This window comes from Zootermopsis nevadensis, unplaced genomic scaffold, assembly GCF_977971745.1.
Source record: "Zootermopsis nevadensis isolate Lab colony 2312 unplaced genomic scaffold, Znev_1.0 Znev_ptg000017l, whole genome shotgun sequence".
Lineage (NCBI taxonomy): Eukaryota > Metazoa > Arthropoda > Insecta > Blattodea > Termopsidae > Zootermopsis > Zootermopsis nevadensis.
Window position 1 is genome coordinate 9,607,220 of NW_028259149.1, and position 24,749 is coordinate 9,631,968.

The 24,749-nt window shown below is 38.4% G+C and overlaps 2 protein-coding genes across 2 annotated transcripts in view; both read right to left on the reverse strand.

Moving 5' to 3' along the window:
• The window catches only part of Syn2 (Syntrophin-like 2), a 102,259-nt gene extending 92,433 nt beyond the window's left edge, over window positions 1-9,826 (reverse strand). Inside the window, exon 1 of the mRNA XM_022083572.2 lies at window positions 9,111-9,826. The gene's annotated coding sequence lies outside the window, so the exon portion shown is untranslated. The remainder of the gene's footprint in view (window positions 1-9,110) is intronic.
• Window positions 9,827-10,236: 410 nt separating this feature from the next.
• On the reverse strand, window positions 10,237-24,156 carry LOC110839425 (uncharacterized). The gene is made up of 2 exons (XM_087350365.1): window positions 12,316-24,156; window positions 10,237-11,150 (listed from the first exon to the last, which is right to left on the reverse strand). Exons 1-2 carry the CDS (start codon window positions 12,370-12,372, stop codon window positions 10,902-10,904), a joined length of 306 nt encoding a protein of 101 aa, XP_087206491.1. The 5' UTR covers window positions 12,373-24,156; the 3' UTR covers window positions 10,237-10,901.
• Window positions 24,157-24,749: the final 593 nt, after the last annotated feature.

Here is a 24,749-nt window from a genome sequence, read left to right on the forward strand (position 1 = left end):
CATCAAATTCACACGCATTAAGTACGTTAACAATCTTTAAATTAATATAATTAAACTATAAATATTTATTTGCTTAATATTTGAGGCCTCTCATTATGCCTGGCAATGAGCTCCACTTTATTTAGCGTGCACATAAATCCGGCATTGGTCGTATTACGTAACGAATGATGTCCAGGCAAAGACTTGAAAAGAAGCTGCCATGACATGTTACAGGGTAATACCAAATAAAACCATAACAAAACCTTTCAGTCAATGCAGCTGGCAATACAGTTTGGTTTCTGTCCAGGTGCCACACAGATTCAAGTCTAGAAGGTTTCCACCGTACTGATCTACTTAGTCAATGTTAAACATCACTACGTAATAAGACATTAAGTGATACATAAGTTAAATATTACATTAACATAAAGTCCTAAGACAATATCCATTGTCCTAATTAATTTAAAAACGACGTTTCGGAGACTGGAATGTCTCTGGCTTCAAGAAAAACCTACTCTGTTGGGTCCAGTCGATAGAGCTTGTCCCTAGCTTTAGAAGCTTGTAAATCGTTGTGAGGTTTCCGAACGGTTGGATTTTTTAATCTGGGTTGTTTAAAATCCAGAAAACAATCTGACATGTGCTGGGACCACGTCGCAACTTTCATTGTCATTTGAACAGAAGGACACGCTGCTGCCTTGTCTACAAAGAATGTTATCCTTTAGAAACCGTGGTCTTGAACCTTTCATGTTTTCGTTTGTAAACATTTCACACTGAGATTTTCTGCTGTCTAGACACCCATTGGTCCACTGCCACTTATTTCTGAGGAAATTCAACATAGTCACTGCAAACCATATGTATTCTAGGCCTAAACTTCACAAAAACAAGTTCTTTATGTGACTATATGGCTTTAAACCAAAGTCATTATTCATTTTCTCTGTCGTATTTTGCATACTGGCTTCATGTTTTGTGGGCATAAATATGTAAAATTATGTGTGTTTTGTCAGAGTTCGTACAAAAGACATTGTAATAGCCTCGTTGTGTCAAGCTCGGCCATTGATTTCACGCACAGATGTGAACTTCCCCATTATGAGAGCAAAACATGCTTAGGCCAGTGAGAGTATTACGGAAAGCGACTGTGAAATTGTCTCTACTACAGAAATTTATCGAATGACTCCACATTTAGATTTGTGGCTCGTAGCTGTTCTAATACGGAACAACATTAGATTCGCTACGCAACTTCTGAAACATACCACAAACACAGAATTTCATTGAAAACCTTCAGTTGTTTCAGAGATGAAACAACAGACAGATGATTGGACAGACATGTCCGTCATCGTTTATTTCGCTATCACAGGCCTGCAAACCTGTAACCGAGCTATTTTTCAGTTCTCGTGTCTCCCAGCTCTGCAGTCCCTCATCTGTCTAGTGTCACCACAAGATCGTCGCTGAATAACTGCAGCGTTTGTTAATAAAGTAATATACTTGGCGACTGCAAGGAAAAAAACTAAATTACTCGGAGAAAACTTGACCGAATGCCTCTGTCTACTACAAACCAATTTTCAGAACAGACCGATAAATGCTCCAAATGCATAAGCCAAGATTTTCCACGTCAAATGTAATATTTGGCTTGAGCACAAGGTAGAAAAAGGGGTGTTTTTTCAACAGAAGCCCTCACTCACATCCCGTTATATCAAACCTATTCATTTCAGGAGGGGTGCACGTCAAGTAGTTTCTTATTTTTAACAATCAACTAGGTATGACAACCCCCGTTACAATTCCCACCCCACGCACCTTCTACCACTAGAAAGACCGGAACTGAGAACCGAGGGTTACGTCACAGTGCGTATTACACTTCTATGCTTTTTCTCTCCACATTGGGAACACGGGGGTTTCTTTTGACGATTCAAGATGAATGGGCAAGCCAGGTGAATGTTTAACCCACTAAAGAGATTTCTCATGCATTTATCATCTGTGTTAAATGTTTATACATTTAATGTAATAGTAGGTGCATCGAAATGGGTGAGAGAACTACAGATTAAGTACTTATCTTTAATTCTCACTTCCAAGTTAACAATAAACCAAAAGTTGGGCGCTTATAGGTCTGACAACTTGGTTGCATCAGACAATAAAGAATGCAAATTTGCTTAAGATGCAGATTAATGTCGAGATAAAAATTGTTATTGATGAACACTAACATTTATTTTTATAACTAGTGTTATTAGTTTATTGCATTCGATGTTAGTAAAGTAAAGTGTTACTTAATTATAAAGATTACTTTTATTCTAGCGTTTTCTACACTTAATTGGCTTTAATGTTCACGTATTTCATATATCATAGACCTATATACCTATATAGTGTTTGGAACAATCATATAAGAGATTCAATTGAATTGTACGTGTAATAAGAGACAACTCCCCAAAAAGAAGAAGAAATTTTGGAACATCGCACAGAAGATGGCAAAATTCACACTCTGGAGAAAACAAGGCAATGACGTAAAAAAAAAAAAAGATATGAAAATCATCGCATTCTGAACTACGTGAAATATCACGGGTCAATAAATTTGAAACGTAGGCTGTCACATGAACTTTCTGGGTTTCCTTTCGGTAACAGCGGAACTTGACTACACAAGAAGCCTACATACTACTAAAAAGAATGAATAGAATAACTCTGTGGGAAAATTCCAGTCTTGAACATTTATATTTGCTTTTTATGGAAAGCAAGTGCTGTGGACGCGTCCGGAATATCAAAGCGGCACACCTCAGGATCTTTTCCAGACGTTATATCGAGCATGTGTACCTAGTACCTTCAGCTACTGACAGATAACAATGTACGAGGTTCAACTCATGACGTAACAATAGAACAAAGATGTACACAATTTTCGAAATTATTTTCATGCATTCCTCTATGGATTTGATGTTCATTTGTTGAATATTTTAACCTATTACATATAATTCGTTTCTTTCGCATGGACGTAGCTTTTATAATAACCGTGTCAGTTCATCTAACATTTTCAAAACTAAAAAAGTCTTCTGTCTTACTTTAATGGTTCAGTGGTACTCCATACACTGGAATACAGCAGAACCGGTCAGATAAAACGCATCGTTAGCCAGCCAGGAGCTGGCTAACTCGACTCCAGAGAAATATTATTAAGAATGTTTTATATAGAGCGGATTAAATCTGGTTAAGAGCGTATTCACATTGTATGATATAATCAGTACAAATCTCGGACGTACTACAATACGTCCGCTGCAACTAATATCTTTCGCACAGTCTGATCGGATAACACAACAGTTCGACAGTCGACTTCGGTATCCACTTTCGGCTGGAAATCGCCCACTGCTTTATCGATTGGTATTTAATAAACCGGGCAAGCATCTATTTTCAACTTGACAGTGTCGAAAATAATTCGTATTGACAACAAAATCACAAACTGTACCTCTAATCTGGCTCTGCTTATAAGAACAGACATTTTTCACTCCCATAAAAAAATTAAATTAAGATTATTATACTATAAACGCTCAATACACAGATATTTAAAATCGCATTTGGAAACTAGCAATCCTAAATGTAATTACAACGTTTCGCCTTGTTAAAACAGACAACAGCTCGAATGACATTTGACAGAGCAACAAGTTCTTCAAGCCTTCCTGTCAAAGTATACACAGCAAGGAGGTTGGGTCAGCTCAGGGTGATCATAATGGCACAATAAAAGCCTCCCTAGGCGCAAACCAACGCCAACAAACCGGATTACTACGACGATCAGCTGTTTTTCTGTTCTATAGAATGTGACGTAACAGGAAAGGGAAGGCGAAATGCACAAAAGATGAATAAGAGGCAGAAACAAGACGAGAGCAGGAGAATTCTGAGGATCTATGAAGCCAGTCATCTGGCCTCGTAGAGGGGGAGAGTGTACCTTCGCCAGACTTTACAGCAAGCCGTCATAATACCTACGTGTTGTTTCGAAAGACATTTCAAATTTGGAAATCAAACGATTACAAATAAATCTGCCGTGGTTGGCAATTTCAGCGTATTTAACTGCATAAACAAGAGTGAAAGAAATTAATGTTTATAATTATTTAGTGTCAAGAAATTCCGAAAGTTCGTCTGTTCACAAAAGCAAAACTAAATGTTCCTGTAATTCTGTGCACTTAAAGTAGGTCAGTAATTTCGTGACCCTCTAGTGATGAAAAAACCCTGAATAATACAACATTTTCCAAGCATAATAACAATCCCAATTAGTTGCGTATTAAAATAAATTCCTAAACGTTACAGTCTACTTCAATGACGGTCTTCCGGGTTGTGATCCTGACCAAGTATATTTCACATAAAACACTAAAGCATCCCTTCAAAAAATTTTATCAAAAGTTAAAAGTTTCGATCTGGAATCCCCTCGTACGTGTAACTACTAATTTCTTATGAACAGCGTAATTCTTCTGCCGACAACTTCCATTTCATTCCGGTTTCTAACTCTACACCACTAAGTGAAGAAATGCAGACATTTTATAATTATATACTTTTGTGTAAAACAGATGTATAACGAAAACAAGAGTGAACAGGAATATTGCAGTTTTCGAAATAAGTTCTCTGCGTCATTCATCTGTTTCAGGTATAAATAATTGTTACGGCATAGGAGTGTGGAAAGCCTGAATAAAACCACGCAATTCTCATTCTCACGAGATTAGAACTGGATATGCTACTACATCCTTGTTTTGATGCCAAAACACAGTCCTAAAACTGTTTCTGAAACAAAATAAATTAATAGAAAGACGAATGGTAGGTTACTACCCCTTTTCTGGAAAAGGAAGAAATTGTGAAAAAAATGAGTTGTAATTTTAATTGTTATTTTTCTGTGTTTTGAACGCAAAGTTAAGGAATTAAACGAATTAACTTTAAATAAAAATTGTAGACGTTATGAGGTCTACATTTTTATATTTTTTTTTATTTTTTATTCTTTGTAAGATTAGCTGTTTCTTAAAGAATTTATAATAAATGTTCGATTTGGGTTTTGTGTAAAGTGGTTGTTAAATTTGACTGACATGAGCCGAATTAAAATTCCTCCTCACAACTTTCAGTGTCGCACTCCCTGCCCCAAACAAAAAATTCGCTAACTAATTTCGAAGACGAAACATCTGGACAGACTAGGCCGTGTAACAGAGTTGAGGAAGGCCGGTCCACGCATTCCTGCTTGTGCCTTATCGCGAATTTTTTCTCCGCGTCCCTCACGCGAGCAGCTGGCTGGCTACTGCAGTCCTCCGGCCCGTGGGAACTGCGTGGCTACCGCTGTCTCACACGTTGTTACAACTCCACTACTGATGCCGCGCCCACCTCAGCTGCCTAAGCTGGACATCTCGTCTGTCCGACTTGCGAAATGTTGATATGTTTCCTCAGGTACACAGACCGCTCATTATCATGACACGAAGTTAAAGTCTGTATATTAACTTTTTCTACGCAACGCATGAGATATCTAACTTTATAACACTCTTTCCAAAAGACTAGATTTGTTTTGTTTAGTGATACTTCAGGTTATCATGGTGGCGCGTATGAAAATTACCGTCTTCTGGGATGTTGCGCCGTGTAATCTCATACAAATTTACCGACGTTTCAGAGATTCTTATTGTCTCCTCTGAAACGTCGATCAATTTATACCGTACTACTAGGTGTAAGTTCGCAGAACACGGTAAATTTCATAATCGCCAAAGTGAGAACCTGAAATCTCATGTCTTAGATCATATCTGAGAATTTTAACGTAGCAGAAATTAAACACGATTATAAATAACCAGGCTTCAATATTCAAAGAATTTCTCATCGACGCAAACAGTTTTATGAACATACATGTGATTTGAGGTTCTCATGCCATAACAGTCCACAAGATCAACACCGATAATAAGATCATATGTGGAGCAGTTTTGTAATTCCTACCTATCACTTAATATCCAAATTTATCTTTACGCAGTAAAGTATGTTAGGTATTGTTTATGATGACGATGATAATTATGACGTAATTAAGGATAATATTCCATCATTCTCCTTGAGACAATAAACCACGAAACACATTACAAATTCAGATTCAAAAACCAAAGATGACCTAAGTTCCGAAAATTGAAAGCTCTGACCAAGCTTCTGTTATAATTCTACCACCTATTCTTTATGAGTGTATAAATTGTCGCTGTCTGAAAGAACACAGATTTAGGATGTCAGGAAACCAAGGGCTAAGGAGAATAGACTAACTGAAAATATGAAAAATCACGCCTACTACGTTATTTCTGACCTCATATTATTGCGGTGATTAAAACAGAATGAGACGGGCGGGGGGCATCTAGAACGTATTTGGAAAACATCAAATAGGTGCACAAAAAGCTTTTAGTTTGGAAACTTAATGGAAGGAGACTAAACACAGCTAAAATTATTGGGTACTTGTGGGTTATCGGGACACATCGCTTTAAAAATAGGTTAGGTTAGGTTAGGTTAGGGTTGTTCTTATCTGTTAATTCGTTCAGTTATTTATTACTCTCCACACACATTAACCTAACCTAACCTAACCTAACCTAACCTATTTTTAAAGCGATGCGTCCCGATAACCCACAAGTACCTATTATTGTTATAAATACAGCGAATAAAGATATTAAATGCTGGATTATCTGATGACGATGAAGGACTATTGAACAGCACACTTTAGCCAGGTACCGACAACCTGATACCGGGCTCCGTAATATCGAGATTAGGCAGTGGGTGGATACTTGCTGGTGGCTAAGAACGAGTGTAGGCGCCTGCCCGCTGCGTACACACAAACACACACACGCTTGCACGCGCATGGAATCTGGCTCCGTGGGGTCTCACACAGACGTAATGACACACCGCTCAGAGCGGCTTGCGCATTGCGCATGAATGGGCCATGCTACATCAGCATCTGATCAGCCTGCGATTTGTTGCTTCAATTCCGAGGTAAACACTTTCTTATTCTCATTCAACGTCGGAGTGGACTGGCTGGCAGTATTCGGGAGGTCCCAGATTCAATTCTCTGCCCATGACAGCTTCCTTCCGCATGATTTTATCTTCAATTTCACTATAATTGTGTCGGGGAGCCATTCGCTGGCACGCACACCTTTTGCAGATTTTGAATAAAAGTTGAGATAAGACATCTGCCAGGAAAATCATTTCATGTTCAAATGAAAACATTTCAAATCCATACTGTGAAAATGTAGACTGATAACCAGAAAACGTGATTAACTGTAAAACTGACAAGACTTGTTACTTTTAATTTCTTTCAGTATCAGTGCCACTGCATGGGATCGAATCCGAAATTTTTATAAAAAATAATTGCCTAGTACGTTAATATTCCTGTGGTGGTTATCGTATTAGCAGCGTAATGTTCCAAAGGTCCCGAGTTTGACCTCAACCGGCCCAATTAGTACTAAAAATAATATAAGTATATTGACAACAGGAATAGAGGAACCTCCCGAAACGCCATTTGTATCAATTTTTGTAGCTCGATTAAAAAAAATTGTCAGTGGAACCACGGTTCCGGAGAATTTGACGTAAATACGTCTATACGGAAATGAAGTTTATATATTGGCTTTATTCTAAATATTTCCTTTATACATGCTTTACAATTGAGATAAGTTTGATTAAGACATTGCTTAATCAACTTGAATTAGTTACGCTTAAATGGGTCTGTGGTAGCTGAATGTAATGTAAAGTAATGTAATGTTTTATAGGTAATAACAATGCCGAGTACGCAGATGACGTTTCCTAGGTAACAACAATGCCGAGTAAAGAGATGTTTCTTAGGTAACCATTGTTGTTTATTTGTTGATAAACAGATGAAGTTTCCTAGGTAACTATCTTACACATTTTCGTCACACTTTTTGCGGAATGACACTGACCCTAAAATATAGACGTATTTACGTCAAAAGATGAAGTGAATTATAATTCCTTCCTCTCGACCACTAAAGCCACTAGCATACACAGAATATATATAACATAGAAAATGAGCGCGTGCGTGTATGTAATGTAGGCCTACCCCTTTCTACGATGGCGCTGGTGCAGGTAATCTACCTGTTTTCTACACTTGTTACAAGTGTATCTTTCTGAACTAGTTTTGATTAACGAGATAGCTCAGTAGACCTACAACCCCCCCCCCCCCCCCCCCCCCCCGTCCCGCTGCTATCCTGATACTGTTTTTGTCACGCCACAATTACCCATGACATGATCAAGTTAATTTTCAGTGAGCGGAATAATTAGATCCCACGGACAGCAGCCAAGAAATTAATTTACTCTGTTGCTGCAGCTGTGTTAAAGGAAAATGATCACAAAAGGTTTCGTGCTTTCAGGAAGTACGACTTGGTATGCGCAACAAATTTATCCGCAAAAGAATTTTCAATTTCCGAAAACAGCAAATATAATTTGTTTAAATTCATGTATAGACAGCACAATTTAAAACGTTTCATTTCACCATTCCCTCAGCATTATAAAACACAAATGTAATAAGTTAGAAAATGCATGCATAGGCTTAACTTCATACTTCTGCCGCATTTGACCTCTTATTACCTCTAGATTTTCATGTCGTCACTGATAAATTCTGATGCTGTCTTTTAAATAGCGTAAAATAAAGTTGACGCTTTTGTTACTAAACACTAATGGTTGGCAACATTCATAATTGCATCGACTTTTAAACGTCCTTCAGTTTCTCAATGAAAAGCATAGGTTTGTGAGATCAAAATGTCATCCGTATGTGTACGTGTAAACTTTTAGTCAGTTGATTGATTTTCACGAAATTTGGTTTGAACGTCACTGAACTGGAAGCCACCCCCAATCTCGTACTATCAACATCCTGCAGTCTGCAATAACTTCACTACGAACTTGTGAGTTGGATCGACATTTAATGTAGGGTACGGATGAAATGGAAGCTAAAATGCTCCTCGTAATACCGAAATAAAACCACGGATGTTCTGAAAAGGATAACAAAAGCGCGTGTAACTAGAGCCACATCTATTGGTCAACTTCTCTACACAGTTTCATAACAAGTCAAATGCGTAGTATGGATAGCGACATTTTAAATAAATACTTTTAAAAAAAAAGTAAATAAAACTTGAAATATTAATTCTGAGAAAAGTGAAGTCGAAGTAAAAACTCACAGAACTAGTAGCAGCAGCAGGAGTGCCTGAATTCCCTTCTCTTCTTAATCCCTGGTTTCCTTGCTGATTCTTTCGCCTTCATTTCTAACATCTGCAACTTCATCTCTTTCAATCGCTGTCGGGCAGTTCAAAGTTTATTTATTCTATTTTTAAAATGTGTGGTTCGAGGCGGTAGACCCATTATGACACAGTTTCCGCCGTTTTCAATCTTTATCAACCCACATATTAGTCTCGTGTTTATTTCATAGAGTAGTATGAGATGTCTTTGTAGAATTTACATTCTAGCCCTTACAACTTGTCTTTCAGTACCCGGCCTTGAAAGTTCACAAAATGTCCAGCCAATGAATCACAGTATTTACATTATGAAACTGAATATTATTCCTAAACCAATAATTATGTACTTGTATTTAACTTTGTTTACACTTTCCACTGCCAAAACTCTTTGCACAATCTAAATAATTTGGTTTTCTTTCCATGCACTTGAACGTGCAACTGTACTCAGTATTCTAGCGACACGTGACTGTCTTGGGTTACGTATACTGACACGTGCATCACTACACTCTTCGTAAACTTGTTCCCTTCGAACTTCCTTCCAGTGTTAACTTTCTTATTCCTCTGTATTTATTTCTAACTAAAAATGAACACGTGTATAGCACAAGACACGTTTCTTTGTCACATTCACAAGCGAGACACAGAACCACGCTTCGTTCTTATCACATTAATCACTGACAACAGGGTCGACAATAGTTCAACACAAAATTTCGCAACTTGACAAAACTACAAGTCCCTTCTAAAAGGTAGATCGAAAGTATGAATTGTGCGAAGCCTGTACCAAGCAATTAAAATGGCGGAACGAGAATAATCTCTATCTATCATACGTATGGATCTAAAATCGATGATTAAAGATTTTTAAAAATGAAGTCCTACATTTATTGGGTTGTTTAATTTATGATGGTCTATTTGCTTGTCTAGTTGATCAAAGAAGATATGACAAGGAGTTAGGAGGAGGAACAAGAGAAACCTACCTTTCTGGGTTTTCCTCAGAGACATGATAATAATTAGTATTGTAATGTAGGTGCTTTCCATTCCTGTTCTTGTGGTACGAGAAGAAATAAAATGAGCAGAATAAGAAATTTTACCTTTATTCGACCAATAGGCATAATACTGTACATCACTTTTATATACTTATATATTAAATCAAAGGCACTAATTAGTATATGCATTAGCTACTTCTTACGTACTAATTAAAGAAGATATCTGAATTTAATTGAACAACAGATTATTTACATTTCCTCTGACCACTTTGAGTCACTTGTGTTGGATACTTTGACTAGATTAGGATAGTACTCAAGTTTGTCTGATACTTTACCACCACAGTCTTCGGAAAAAAGTGAGAAAGAATACATTTTCCGTAACGCTGCAAAAAAATATTTTTACTCATTAATCCACATTTCAAGGAATAATTTTAGCAAGTGCTGAAAAGAAATCTCTTATAAAATCAGAAAACATTCGCTTCTGATACTACCACTATCTCAACATTTACAAACATCACGTTGTTTCATTTGCGAGGATCAAATCAACGTAAACTAATCGAACCTAACCCTCTGTCTTTCTTTCTGCGGGTACAACAAAAACACGTTATGTTGGACAGTGTTACTGAGCATGCGCAGAGCGTATCATCTAAACCTCCCTCCTTCCTTCTTTAAAAACTTCAAGAAGACGCGGACAATAAACAACATCAGGCTGCTTATTTATTAAAGCTGGCCACAGCAGCCATGGGCTGCCCTTAAGTCAGACCATTTTCATCATCTTTAACTCGAGAGCTTCGTTCAAGCGGTTCTCCATGTCTTCAAGATCTCTGACGTCATCAAGCCACGTGACTGTAGTGACGTTGCTCTTGCAGTCCTCTGTGCATGACGTCACAGCGCTGAGGTTCTCTGTTACTGCAGGCAGCTGGACTATTTGGTCTGTCAGAGGACTGCGCGGGTCTGGAGACCGTGTTTCGGTCTGCCTTCTCGGATTTGCAAGTTTCTTTATTACCTACAACAAAGTAGACGAGAACTAAATGAGAAGGGCCTGACATCTTTTCAAGAACGTACCTTAAAAATAATTTCAAATAAGTTTCTCATCTAATCAACCAATTCTGTATAGATGAATATTCAGAAGCTGACAGTCGCTGAGTTCGTCAAGAAACTCCCCACCTTTTATAAATAAGAGCGTTTATCAGCATGTTCGCAAAATCTCGACATCAGCTCCTGTCCTGAAGACAATGTATTTCTCCAAGATCAATTTAAATGTTATCCTACCGATTTACCTAGCGTTTTCTAGCCTCGATGTTTTCGGCCTACGTTCAAAATTTGATAAACATTTCTAATTTCCCTCATGTGTGCTGCATGTTCTGCGAATCACATCCCCGAAATTTAATCGCCATCACAATACTTGACGAAAAGGGCAAACAATAAAATTATTGAAATCTTGCAGACAATTTTCATGAGTGTATTACATTCTGTTGCTGTTTACTTTGCCATGTTCATTAAAAGTGCACGTAAACGATTAATCTGATACACACGTTACAAACACAAAATAATTCCGGTAATTTATTAAAGATGTGTGATATGAGAAATAACCAATTTCACTACGTCATTACTTTTTAACCACTTACAGTAAAGTGGTACTTATATGTACCACCTACTTTAATATTCGATAACACTATATTTTGCCCACAAAGTGTGTTTATAGGTTGCATATTATTCTGAAAACAAATGACGTTCATTTCCCTGAACAGCATTTACTAATTTAACATTGTACTGGGGACGCGGTGTTTTCTTTGCGGTACGAAACAAATGTAACAGAACAGTAATAACGTAACATGTCTCCAGTTATCACCTCGTTCAGGATTACATAAAAGTACATACTGCCTTTATGTTTATCTACATACACAATTTTACACACATGCAGACAAAAAATCTGATTGTGTTCACGTACATTCACAAGGAGAAAGTTTATAAGTGCATTTACAAGCATGCATAACAAAAGACTATTTATGTTTACATACATAGATAAAGACAGTTTCTATGATTGTGTATTTACACACCTATACATGCATAAATTTAGGCATATCTGTTGAATGTTTATAAATTTGTATATGTAAAAAATAGTGAGAATGAAATTACAAGTGACGTAAAACAATTGAATGTATACATACCTTCATACACTTCTTTCCAGTGCTACAGACAATCTTGCGGATCGGAAATGGAGCCATTTCGTCAAAAGATTGTTCCAGTCTCCACAGCAAGATGACAAGAAAGTCTCAAAATTTGACAACTTCAGACTGTCGTGAACTGTGTGTTGGATGAAACACGAATGGAGCATGATACATCCATCCCCATACGCCTATATAACCCCCCAATTGTAATCCCAGATGTATTAGGGCTGGAGGCGTGGCTTGTTGTGCGGGTGGCCAACCTCATAGTGGACGCAGCTGTGGCGCGTGGACAGTCACATTCATGGGATGTAGAGGAGAGGGGACACTCGTGGGAACCACATTTAGGCACGCGTTCTCACACGCTCTACGCATGCGCGGCTCGGATGGGGGTGTAATTTACAATTCAGCGATTATTCTCTCTCCACTTTCAGCTCGATATTTGCATTTATTGTTAGGAGGTTATCCCTAAACATCTCGAATTTATTTTCTCACGGTATTGAGTAAGAACACGAAGCTGCCCTCAATCCATACTCAGATCGTGGGTTCAAAGGGCAATGAACAGCACAGAACGTAAGGTGAATTGCCAGATATCTGAACACCACGTCGGTGAAGAAAACTAAAGATATTTACATTCTTAACCATGGCAATACACAAAACTGATTTTTGAATTATATGCACAAGCTGATTTACTCATGGGACCTATTAAAATGTTCTAACATCAACACCTAATCACTTACTCCTTAAGACCATATAGACTACTATGAAGCCCTGAAGATAGAGAAAGAATATTCCTACGAAACGTTGATATCTACCTGCAAGTCCATACGACGTCCCAAGACCAACATCAACATCTTCACCCCACGAGAAAATTAAATCTCAAACAAAATCAACTTAATAAAACATTTTAAAATTTCGCATTACTTTTAACTCTGGAAGGTTCAAGGTTCTGTCCTTCTACACTACTTATTAAATGTGTCTGGATCGAGATATCTCTCTTCCATGGAAAATTAAGATCATTCAGTTGTCAAAATTTCGCTGTAGTACAATATTAAAGACCCGAACCCCACCCCAACTTCTAAAACTCCGAGCCTTTACAAATCAAATAGGGTCGCAGACAAATGTCAGTGCACTCAGATCACAATGACTGGGCCACTTATAAAAGCATATTGATTACGGACTGCAGGATAGGCCCCTACGATGCTATGAATTTCTCACGAACAGAAACCCATACAATACGACTCACTGCAGCTCTGATTAACCTACAAATAGAAAGTTTTAACTAAATAATTCTCTGGTAATTAAACCCAAAGCTTCAAACCGATACAATGACCCACAGATAAACACGATAGCGGGACAGATATATCCACCGCCAACCTTGTCCTCACAGCCCTTTTGTCTAAGATTCATCTTTATGTTACCATTCGATTTCCTTCTTAATCTTATAAGTTACACTTTTCCATACGCATCCCACGCCAAAATTATGTCCAGTCCATCAACACATTAATTTAACCATAGTCAATACAGAAGGTAACCCACACAAATTACCACGTTTCTCGTTATGTGACAGTCTAAATTGTCTGCTTAATTTATTCATATCGCCTACATTGACACACTTGTATTTCATACTAAGAATCGTAATAATTTATCTTCATCAAATATTATTAACGTGATAGAATCAAGTGGGATGAGATGGGACGGACTGTAGAACGCACGGGAAATGACAAATATAAAATTACATCTGGAAAACTGAACATCGTAGGAGTCCTTAAGCCAATCAAGAAACTTTATAACATTTAATGAAACCAGTGTGTTCACTGTCGTGTTGACAAAAGCCCGTATTCAGTTCCTATCCTTAGGCAGATTCATCCAGTCCACACCCTCAAATCCAATCTCCCTAAGGTCAATCTATCTTGTAACATAATAAGGAGTTCCATTTCAGACGCAGTCGAAACTACAACAGTATTTGTAAGCTTTGCTGACATCAGTACAACAAAACAATCGAGTCGTTTTGCAGTGTTTCTGCCTCTCACCTGTCAGCAATGTCCGTCGCCGGACGTTTCCTGTCGCAAACACTTCCTGTGTCCCGAAATTTTGTTACCTGTCGGTCGTATTTCTGTCTTCTACAGTACTTCATTGTCAGAATACGCATTGCTAGATGTTTCTCAAACAGTTGCAAACGATTTCGATGCGAAATTATGTTACGTGAAAGAACAAGCGTTCTGCTCATGAATACACAATGTTAGAACCTGCACAGTTCTTGCGCTAAAGGCATGAGCAGCGGCCTAGTAACAATGGTGGCCTTGAATCGAGCGTCATAGGGTAGATTGGAGAGATTATTACATTAAGATGGGCCTGTTTCTGATTCTGTTCTTAAACCATAATGTGTGACCGTTTTTGGGTTGAGTTTAAATGGCACGTCTACACATAATTTCTATCGTCCTGTTGGTGGCAAGAAGACAATCGAAACACCGAAATGTACGCCTAAATGCAACACTGTTATAGTGATTTAGCGACTGGATATTAATTACTGGGTTTACAAAAAGACCCAGAAGGCAATGCATGCTGCTGATAAATTGCTCCAGTCTGCATCAATTAACACAGATTTGTCAGCTGTCGGTCTCCTGAAAGCCAAAAGCAAGAGCTAAAAGGAAACTGTTCTTGAATTTAAGTTTATCCCGACTCATGTGTCAAAGTTCTGGCATTAAATTCGATTGAACCTTACGTTGTACATTGCAAGGGTTGAGCGCTGTTTTATCTTCCCGTCAGTCCCATTTGTTATAGCCTGATGGACAATCGTGTGACATGACGTTCCTTATTCCTGAAACAATTAGCTGCGACTGGATCATTTATACATTTTTATAGATTAATGATGTTCAGTGCTCCGTATTCCAAATGCGTGCGAATCAAATTACAATATAATTAATACAATTCGTATGAAAACAACCCCTAATTCTTCGTTGAAACCGACAACTGCTACACCCCAGGGTTAAGAGGTTTACAAAACGAAAATAAATACCATATTTTAACATATTTATGTATTTGCAAAATATAAAACCGTTGATCCCTAATAATGTAGTCAATTTATTCCTGACTTCTTGGTTCTAAAATGTTTCACTTCAAAACAAATAAATATAATACAACTTATCAAAATAGTCACCGTTTAAATTTTGTTACTCTTGTGTAATTTAAAGCTAAATCACATTAGAAACATTCACATGATTTAACCTTCATCCCATTTCAGATACAGTAATTTTTCAATCCATATTCGTACCTTCAATCTGTTTCGCTCCCCTTTCCAAAAATTTTATTGATTTCCACTTAAACCTTATCACCGCATCCAATCAACTGATAAATTTTCATATCCAGTGGATTATTAGGAGTGAATACTAACACTCCTGAATATCTGAGGCTTTATTCGTTCGCCACCTACTGTCACGTCTCTCATTCACAATACTCGCTCGCTCAATCACTTTATAATTCAAAAATTCACTCCAATACTGACTTACCCGTTAATTCACTCTTTTACACCATCGCTGCCACACACTCACATCTGCAGTGACGTTCCAGTGTGGCCTGACGGGTCTAATTACCTTAGAATCCCTTACGACGCAACAGAGCACAGCTGACAACCAGCACAAGTCGGCCCTTCTTTTATACCGCAGTACTTGGATAAAGTCACCATCAAAGATAACCTCCCTTAGCTACTCCCCCCTACACCAATAAGGTTGCAAATTCAGTTCTGTGGGGGGATCAGTGTCCGGACGCGCAGAAGAAGTCGAGTCTCGATGCAAACAAAATCACAAGAAAAACGGAAGTGACTCATGAGACGTGTCCTACGACACAAAATCTCTCCCCTCCTAAAAGAAAACAATATAATTAAGCAACATTTTTACAGAAACATACGAACTGGGAAATGGGTGAACGTGGGTCACGAGTTAAATATCCTCAAAATCCAACATTTTATATTAACGAAATCTGGAGATTACAGCCTCCCAAACTCGGAAAAAATAACTAATACTGATAATAATTTAATTAAATTCTTTATTTTAACGTGATGACTGAACAGCTAGAGCGACCAATTACAGATTCAACTCAACAATAATAATATTTAACATATTCACAACAACAAGTAACAAATATATTATGATCGCCCTGATGATGGAGACCGCAGGGACCTCTGAAACGTCGGTAAACTTCTACCAGACTACACGGCGCAACAAGCCAGAAGACAGAAATCTTCATACTCACCGCTGTGAAAACCTCAAATCATACATATTTTAAATAATTCAAAAATATTACGGGAACTGGCAGTGTCATGTGCAACACAGATTCACAAAAAAATATTCTACAGTACTCCCCGAAGGTAAAACAAGAAAGAGGCAGATCCATAAAAAGATGGAGAGAAATTTTCCGGGAGATCGCTGTTGGAATACGAACAGACTAACAAATCGAGTCCCTGAAGTTGATGATAGTAATCTGAGGAAGAACGCGGGAAAATAAAACTATGTATTATTCTGAACTGAACCATACCAAGAATATTAAAGTAGCCACATGTTCGGAAAATATCGCCTCGTGATGTTTGCGACTGTTTGGTGTCACGAGGGACACAAACAATAGTTATGACGAATCATGGCAGTCCTATAAGGGGAAAAAAAGGAATTAAGTTTATAGACTAATACTAAAAAGCAAAATGTTATTAACGAGAACACATAAGAGTGGTTTATGCAGCTGGTTGGTGTGTACTGCCAAGTTTCATTAAGTTTATTTCTATGACGCATACGTACGTGCCACGTGGCTGACCCGTGCGCGCCACGCGTCTTCCAGTGTTTGCCCTGCATATTGCAGCTAACACACAGCGGTCTTCAGTTTTCAAAATCTCTTCAGCTCATGCTCTCGCGCGTGTTCTGAGAGTTGCGTCATATCTCCAAGCAAGGAGAACTTGTGTGAAATCGGGCGACCACAAGAAATTTTGTTTCTTCTGGAATTTCTTCTGCGAAGCGCTATTAAGGATTTGCATAGTGGAAGATCTCCAAAAGTAAAATTTCAGTGCAAAATTTCAAAATGCTGGTAATTGAAGAGGTAATATAATTTTAACGTAACAAGCTTGTAAAAATTTTAATAGCTTATGCTAGTGGTATGACCTCTGAAGGAGGTTTAAAACAACGAAAAGATTAAATGTATCTTATGATTGTGATAAGTGGTATAGGAGTATATGAAAGTTTTGTTCAGGCCTTTTCTCTCGTCAGGAAAAATGTATAAGCAAGTGCAGGCCTAAATATATAATTACGACATGAAAGCAGAATCTGCAAAAATTTGATAATAAACCTCTGTTACAATTCATGTCAGAATTTTTCCAAATATTTCTGGGAATAACTGTAACAAATATGGACGACATTCACGATGAAATTAAGAAATTAACAAAATTCTATAAATTATTATTCAGTTCAAAAACTCCTATCATACCGCCCATTTTCCAGAACATTAAACATCAAGTTAAAACTTTTAAAACACTTTTATCTCTTGTTTTGTATCTATACGAAACTTGGCACCTTACTATGATAAAAGAACTAAATTAAAAGTGTTTCAAAAGTAAGTGCCTAAGGAATAAAGTAAATGAATGTACGACGAACGAAATAAATGAGCAATTTATGACAGGCCTGATACAGAACAGTCGAACTTCGCAGTTAGTATTTATCACGTACTGAATTTCCGATAACGACGTCAAGCCTGAGGTGGGAGGATAATATGGAATGTATCATAAAGAAATAGTGCTTGGGGATGTGGATTGTATTTGTCTGGCTCAGGACATGGCCCCGTTGCAAGACCTTGTGAACACGGTAATGAATGAATCTTCAGACAATTTCTTTACTAGGTGAACCACTGAAACTTCTAAAGAAAGACTAGATAATGGAGTTGATGCATTAAGTTCTTTACAAAACTTTTTGTTCCTGAAGAACGAATAAAATACAAATAGAAAAATTACAACTTACATTCAAGTTCCGATTTGAGATTCAGAACTTCCTGAAACGGTTTGGTGGAAGTAATTTCTTCCGATTAATTTATCGATTAGCTTACAGTGACGTAACCCTGTCAGTTGATGGTCGACTAGTTCAAATTTGCACAAGTTTCCCTCAACATCTGAAGTGTAACCAACTTCCAATTATTATTATGAAAGTCTCTCTGCATATACTTTTGCATTAATGTTTCTCGTTCCATGCCATGGAGTCGCGTGGCTAACAATAGACTGGCGTACTGCGTCACGTTGGTCGCGTGTACGTCTACCCCATGAAATGTCTGTTGTTGCAGCCATTGAATTCTGTATTTCACTATATTCACTCTTCGTTCTTTTAACATTTCGATTCATTTTCAAACCGTATTATGTTCAACGGTAACATTCGGTATCTTCTAGCACAAAATTTGACAGATAAGCTGCTTTTTAATCCTGCCATTCCTGTTTTACATATGCATCAGCAGCTGACAGTGAAGTCGGTAAAGTTTGTGTAATTTCATAAAATTCTAGTCAAAATCAAAAGAGCAGTAACGTATTTATGAACTTAAATAGCTTCTACCTGGCCAACTAATTAATAAATCACCAATTAGCCGAGTTGATTATTTTATTGATACTAACCAAGTACACTGTGTTCACTCAACCTGTGCCTCTCTCAGATGTTGAAAGTTTATAAACAAACTGCTTTAGCCGATAATACTCGCTCAGATACAGTCGTGACAAAAATCACCAAGTTTATTTTCGCTGCAGCATTCAAATCATTAATGGTTAAGTTCATAAAAAACAGACAATTTTTTTTTAAAAAAAACGGTACGCACAGCGTGGAAATAAGCTACTTGCTACAACATCCTGTATGATAATCACAAATTGTGCGACTTACATAAACGTAAATATGTATGATAATTAAAAAAGGGAGAGAAAAATAAAAAAAAACATTTCAAATGCGTGAAATACGAAATCGTAACTTTGCGTGTTGTTAAGAGGTGAACAGGCTTAATTGTAAATCAACATTTTATAAGCCGACGTAATTTATTTGCCGTGCATCTACTCGTAATATCTTATTAGCTGTATTAAAGAAATAAGAAGAGGCTAAAATCCTCCACAACCGCAAAGTACATTAACATTCGCCATAAAATCACTTCTAATCCTGCACTCATACATGTCATCTACCTCCTCAAATTTTAAGATGGCTGTCTTCCGGGTTGTAGCGCCGTGCAGTCTGGTAGACGTTTACCAACGTTTAAGAGGTCCAGATGATCATCGTCCTGATGATGGAGACAGCAGGGACCTCTGAAACGTTAGCAAACTTCTACCAGACTACACGGCCCTACAACCCAGAAGACAGCTAACTTTCTTCGGACTCATCGCCGTGAAAACCTCAAATCTCACTCCTCAGATTCCTTTGGCCCACAGAGATTTTCCTCCTACCCCATCTATCCCATTTCTTCCTCACACTTTCCTTATATTCTCACTCTCCCCTTTAATCGCCTTCACTGTGAAGCAGCCTATTGTTCCGTCACGTCGATGCCTCCCGGAGATTTTACAGCGTGTCTGGGAAACGGGGGATTACCCGGTGGCACGCTCCAGGTCCCCCCGCTATGGTGACTAATTGAAGTTTCCGATTTTTACTAGAGACCCTTGTGCTGGAAATGGTGTTACTGGCAGTGCTACAGAAAGCGAAGAGCTCTCTGAAGCATATAAAATAATTGAAAAACGGGTATAAAACAGAAGCAAATATAAAGTAAAGGTAAATACGTCCTGGTGCTTTACTAAGCCTTACAGATTCGTGTGGGAGTAGAGATATAGTTCCATACAATCTTAATCTCGGCACTAAATGAGGGTGAGTGGGTAGCTTCAAGCTCTGGCCGCACCTTCGCAATCTCATGTGGACAGGCACGATTGAGAAGTGTGACTGAAACAGGGAAATATTTTGCTGGAAAGGCAGGAAATACGATTACCGTTCAAGACCAGGTTACGAGATCCTTGTAAATACTCCTAACAAGCGTACAAAATGTTACGCAATAGAATATGATAACTTAAGATATCTATAGATAAACAAGAAACTACTGAACACGAATGTGCACGCCTTTGAACAGAAGAAACAAAACGGTATACAGCAAAATAGAAAAATAACTCCTCACGAAATGGCAATTAAATATGCATTACCTTCACCAGAAGATCCACACCTGCGCCTACTCTTGAAAACAAGAAATTAAACTATAACTGGAATAAATCCATCATCACAGACAAAATAATTAATCAAAACCAGGTACACAAAATTCGCAAAGATTAATTAAGTTGTGATGATGTGAAGACGTATGGAGAAGTGGAGGTATAGCTTCTCGGCATTATATGGAAATGAACGGTCAATACTCCCTGACCGCTTTACCTTCGGGGGAATTTGGCAAATTCATCGCCCTGATGACGGAGGCAGTACGACCTCTGAAACGTTGGTTAACATCTACTAGACTACACAGCGCAACAACCCAGAAGACAGAAATCTTCATACCCACCGCTGTGTCGCCCTGATGATGGAGGCAATATGACCTCAGAAACGTTGGTAAACATCGACCATACCACACAGCGCAACAACCCAGAAGACTGAAATCTTCATACGCTAAATATAATGACTGGGAAATGAATGAAGGTTCAAGAATAACCCAGATATTGTTTATAAAGACCATGGGATATGTTGCAAATTAGCTACTATCGCGAGACGGTGGAGGACTCAACAGCAGCTGCTGAGCGCGAGAGCGTGTGATGTGTTCAATCCACGATCCTCTTAATGCTAACAGTGGACTGCAGTTTCCGACAGATTATTTTTAATAGATTTTCGTGAAAATTGTTCCCGTGCATGAAACGACGTATTTCTGTGTCAAGGCAGCTGTCCAAATTCACTTTTATCTCTCACCCACGCATAAACACAAGTCCAAATCATCACAGGAAAAAGGTGCAAGGTGCATACAACTGTGGGAAACCTACCCTGAGCCGGTTTCACACGATTACCACGTGGTCACCAACGAATCATCCCAACTCCAACCCACAAGCAACATACGGTCCATTTTCGTATCCCTCCCCATTCTATATTACCATATACGCAACCTTCTGACGATCGAGTTGTGATATAGGATTTTAAACCTTACTGATATGACACATTAGGGGTTCTTCCACACTGAAGCACTCCCCACTACAGCACGTGCCTGGCAAGACACGCGACTAGACCCTCTACCCCCCCCCCCCCACCTTCACTTATCACTTTGTGAGTGTCAACAAGGTCCATTTTCCCACTGCCACACTGTATACTCAAATAAGCTTCTTGATCACTATTGATCTTTTCTGGTCATTTGTGCCCCAGTCAGTGTTTGAAGACCCGGGGATTTGTTTGGGCTATTATCATCTTTGCATCTGCCCATTGTGGGAACAAGGGGATGAGGGTATTGTTTATAGTTGATTAGAAATGTTGGTAATCTGACGAAATCGCGTTCTTCTGTGTCGATGTTAACTTGTAATATACGCAACTGGGCGTGTAAACGTTTTCAAAACCCGTTCGAAACAAAATATTAACGGTGTTCATTCGTTACAGGAAAAAAATCAATATTTTGGTTTGTTTAGTCTCGACAATCTTGTGACACAAATGAGCTCTAAAATATTGCAATCCAGAGCAACGTCCGAAGTTTGTCTAGCTTAGATAATCAATAACAGATGGACAGAGGCGTATCATATATTCCTTCTATATTTCATCGCATATTCCAGACCCAGTTCACCAGGAATAAGAAGAGCTATGCATTTATAAATCTACCGTTTTCAAATGTATAAATGACATAAAATATGTTTTTATGTTCGCTGCCTTTGACATGTGTTGTACAACTGGAGCAGAAATAATATTAAAATAACGTTAGGAGAATACGTCGTATCATTAAGACTTGCATAAATGTTGTATCGCTCTTGCATACAAGAACATCCTTAACTGATTTACTTCATCACTGTGACTTAAGATATGCTGGACCGACTGAGATCAGAATAAACTTCCCGAGTGAGATTTCAGGTTCTTATGGAGTATGAAGATGATTGTCTTCTGAAATGTTGCGCCTTGTAGTCTGGTAGAAGCTTACTGACGCTGCAGAGATAACACACTCATTAGGGTCATTCCTCATCGCCCTGATGATGGAGGCACTAAGCACCTCTGAAACGTCGGTAAACTGATACCAGACTACAAGGAGAAACATCCCAAGATACATCTTCAGAATGAACTTAGTTTGGCAAATTTAGCTTTTAGACGCGTAATAACAAATTTCGTCAGAACTCGGCAGAACAGAAGATGCGACATGCAAATAAATTAACGGATACCAACTCCCCTGGGTTCATTTTATGTTCTTCATGAAAAGAACGTAACCACCAGCAAAGTGCTCTTCGTCCTGAAGCGATTCGGTGCATAACAACCAAACACTTTACATCTGTCGGGCAAATGATATCGTCAATGGGGCGTTGTTGATTTTGTGTCACCTTTGTTATTGGTCAGTCAGTGACTGTAATCCCCAAGTGTCATACTCAGCGTGACAGCACGCGCTGTCTGCCTGCTAACTTTACAACGGCGATTCTAAACTTACCATCCGTGTTTATCTAAGACTATAGCACTCACTGCGCACGAGACAAACTTAGCAAGCTTTGGATCACAGTGAAGACGATTCTGTGCTTTTTCGATTCACAAAAATGATTGGTGTTAATTAATATAAAGGAGAACGATATAACAATATTCTTACGATTTAAAGGTAATGTTGCCCATGTGCATAATTAAGTACCACGCAATCAAGACGTAGAATGTTAGACTATTAAATAGTATGAAGTCTAATCGTTCGGAACCCCAAAGAGCACCACAACAAAGACGAATAATTTTAATACTCACTGTCAACAGCCCTGTATCACTATATGAATAAATAATATAAGTGAATGAGACATCATTGACAAGCAGGTAATAAATAAGCCTGCTGCTCGGCGCTGTATTCAGAAAAACACAGATATTGTGCGTAGACCACCACAAATCAATAGATCACTGCCGACTGCATTGTGTTTTTTATATCTGCTTGAATAGAGTTTTACTAATATTAAATACAGAACGTGATTTTACTCAATTATCTGGAAAATATAACTGCATATGCATCAGTAAGCATCGACATCCATTTTCCGTATGGATACACGCACGATTATTCATGTCGATGAATAAATTACGAACATATGGAAGTAGAGACCGTCTTCTTCCAGTTAAGTTACTTTCCTCATTTTACAAGGAAGAATAGGTTTATGGCATCATGCCAGCGTTCTCACGCGTCTTCGATAACGTCTGACCCAATGAGGCCCAATTGATATTCATGAAATTGGCACGTATTTCATGTCATTGAAGAGAACCCAACATTTTCACTGTTTATTTTCCTGCCATCAGTAATACCAACATAACGCTGTGATAACGCCTGAGATGGATTATACTTCTTCTGTCCCTTCATTAGTGCCATTGGAATCCTGAATTGTAAAACAGTATCAGGTCTTTAAAAATGTGTAACTTTCTTATGGTAATGATGATTTCTGTCTTCTGGGTTGTTGCGCTGTGTGGTATGGTCGATGAATCGCCCTGATGACGGAGGCAGTATGACCTCTGAAACGTTGGTAAACATCGACCAGACTACAAAGCGCAATAACCCAGAAGACAGAAATCTTCATACTAAGAATCGCCCTGATGACGGAGGCAGTATGACCTCTGAAACATTGGTTAACATCGACCAGACTACACAGCGCAACAACCCAGAAGACAGAAATCTTCATACAAAGAATCGCCCTGATGACGGAGGCAGTATGACCTCTGAAACGTTGGTAAACATCGACCAGACTACACAGCGCAACAACCCAGAAGACAGAAAGCTTCATACTAAGAATCGCCCTGATGACGGAGGCAGTATGACCTCTGAAACGTTGGTTAACATCTACCAGACTACACAGCGCAACGACCCAGAAGACAGAAATCTTCATACTAAGAATCGCCCTGATGACGGAGGCAGTATGACCTCTGAAACGTTGGTTAACATCGACCAGACTACACAGCGCAACAACCCAGAAGACAGAAATCTTCATACTCACTCACCGCTGTGAAAACCTCAAATCTTACATTTATTATGGTACTTTTTTGATTTCGCAAAACAAGTTACAAAATGTACGCATTGGGTAACGATTCTGGTGCATTTGCCAGAATGTGACACTAACCTTGGAATAACGCCTGTGACGTCAGAGTGTGGGAGGGAATTCACCAGGTAATCGTAGCAACCACAGAGAAGAAGGTAAGCATGAATTCATTTAAACGGGATCATCGGCTTATTTGGATACAATAAATGTTCATGTTAAAGCCTGGTGTTTAATTTGTGGGGTAGAGTTAAAGGGCACA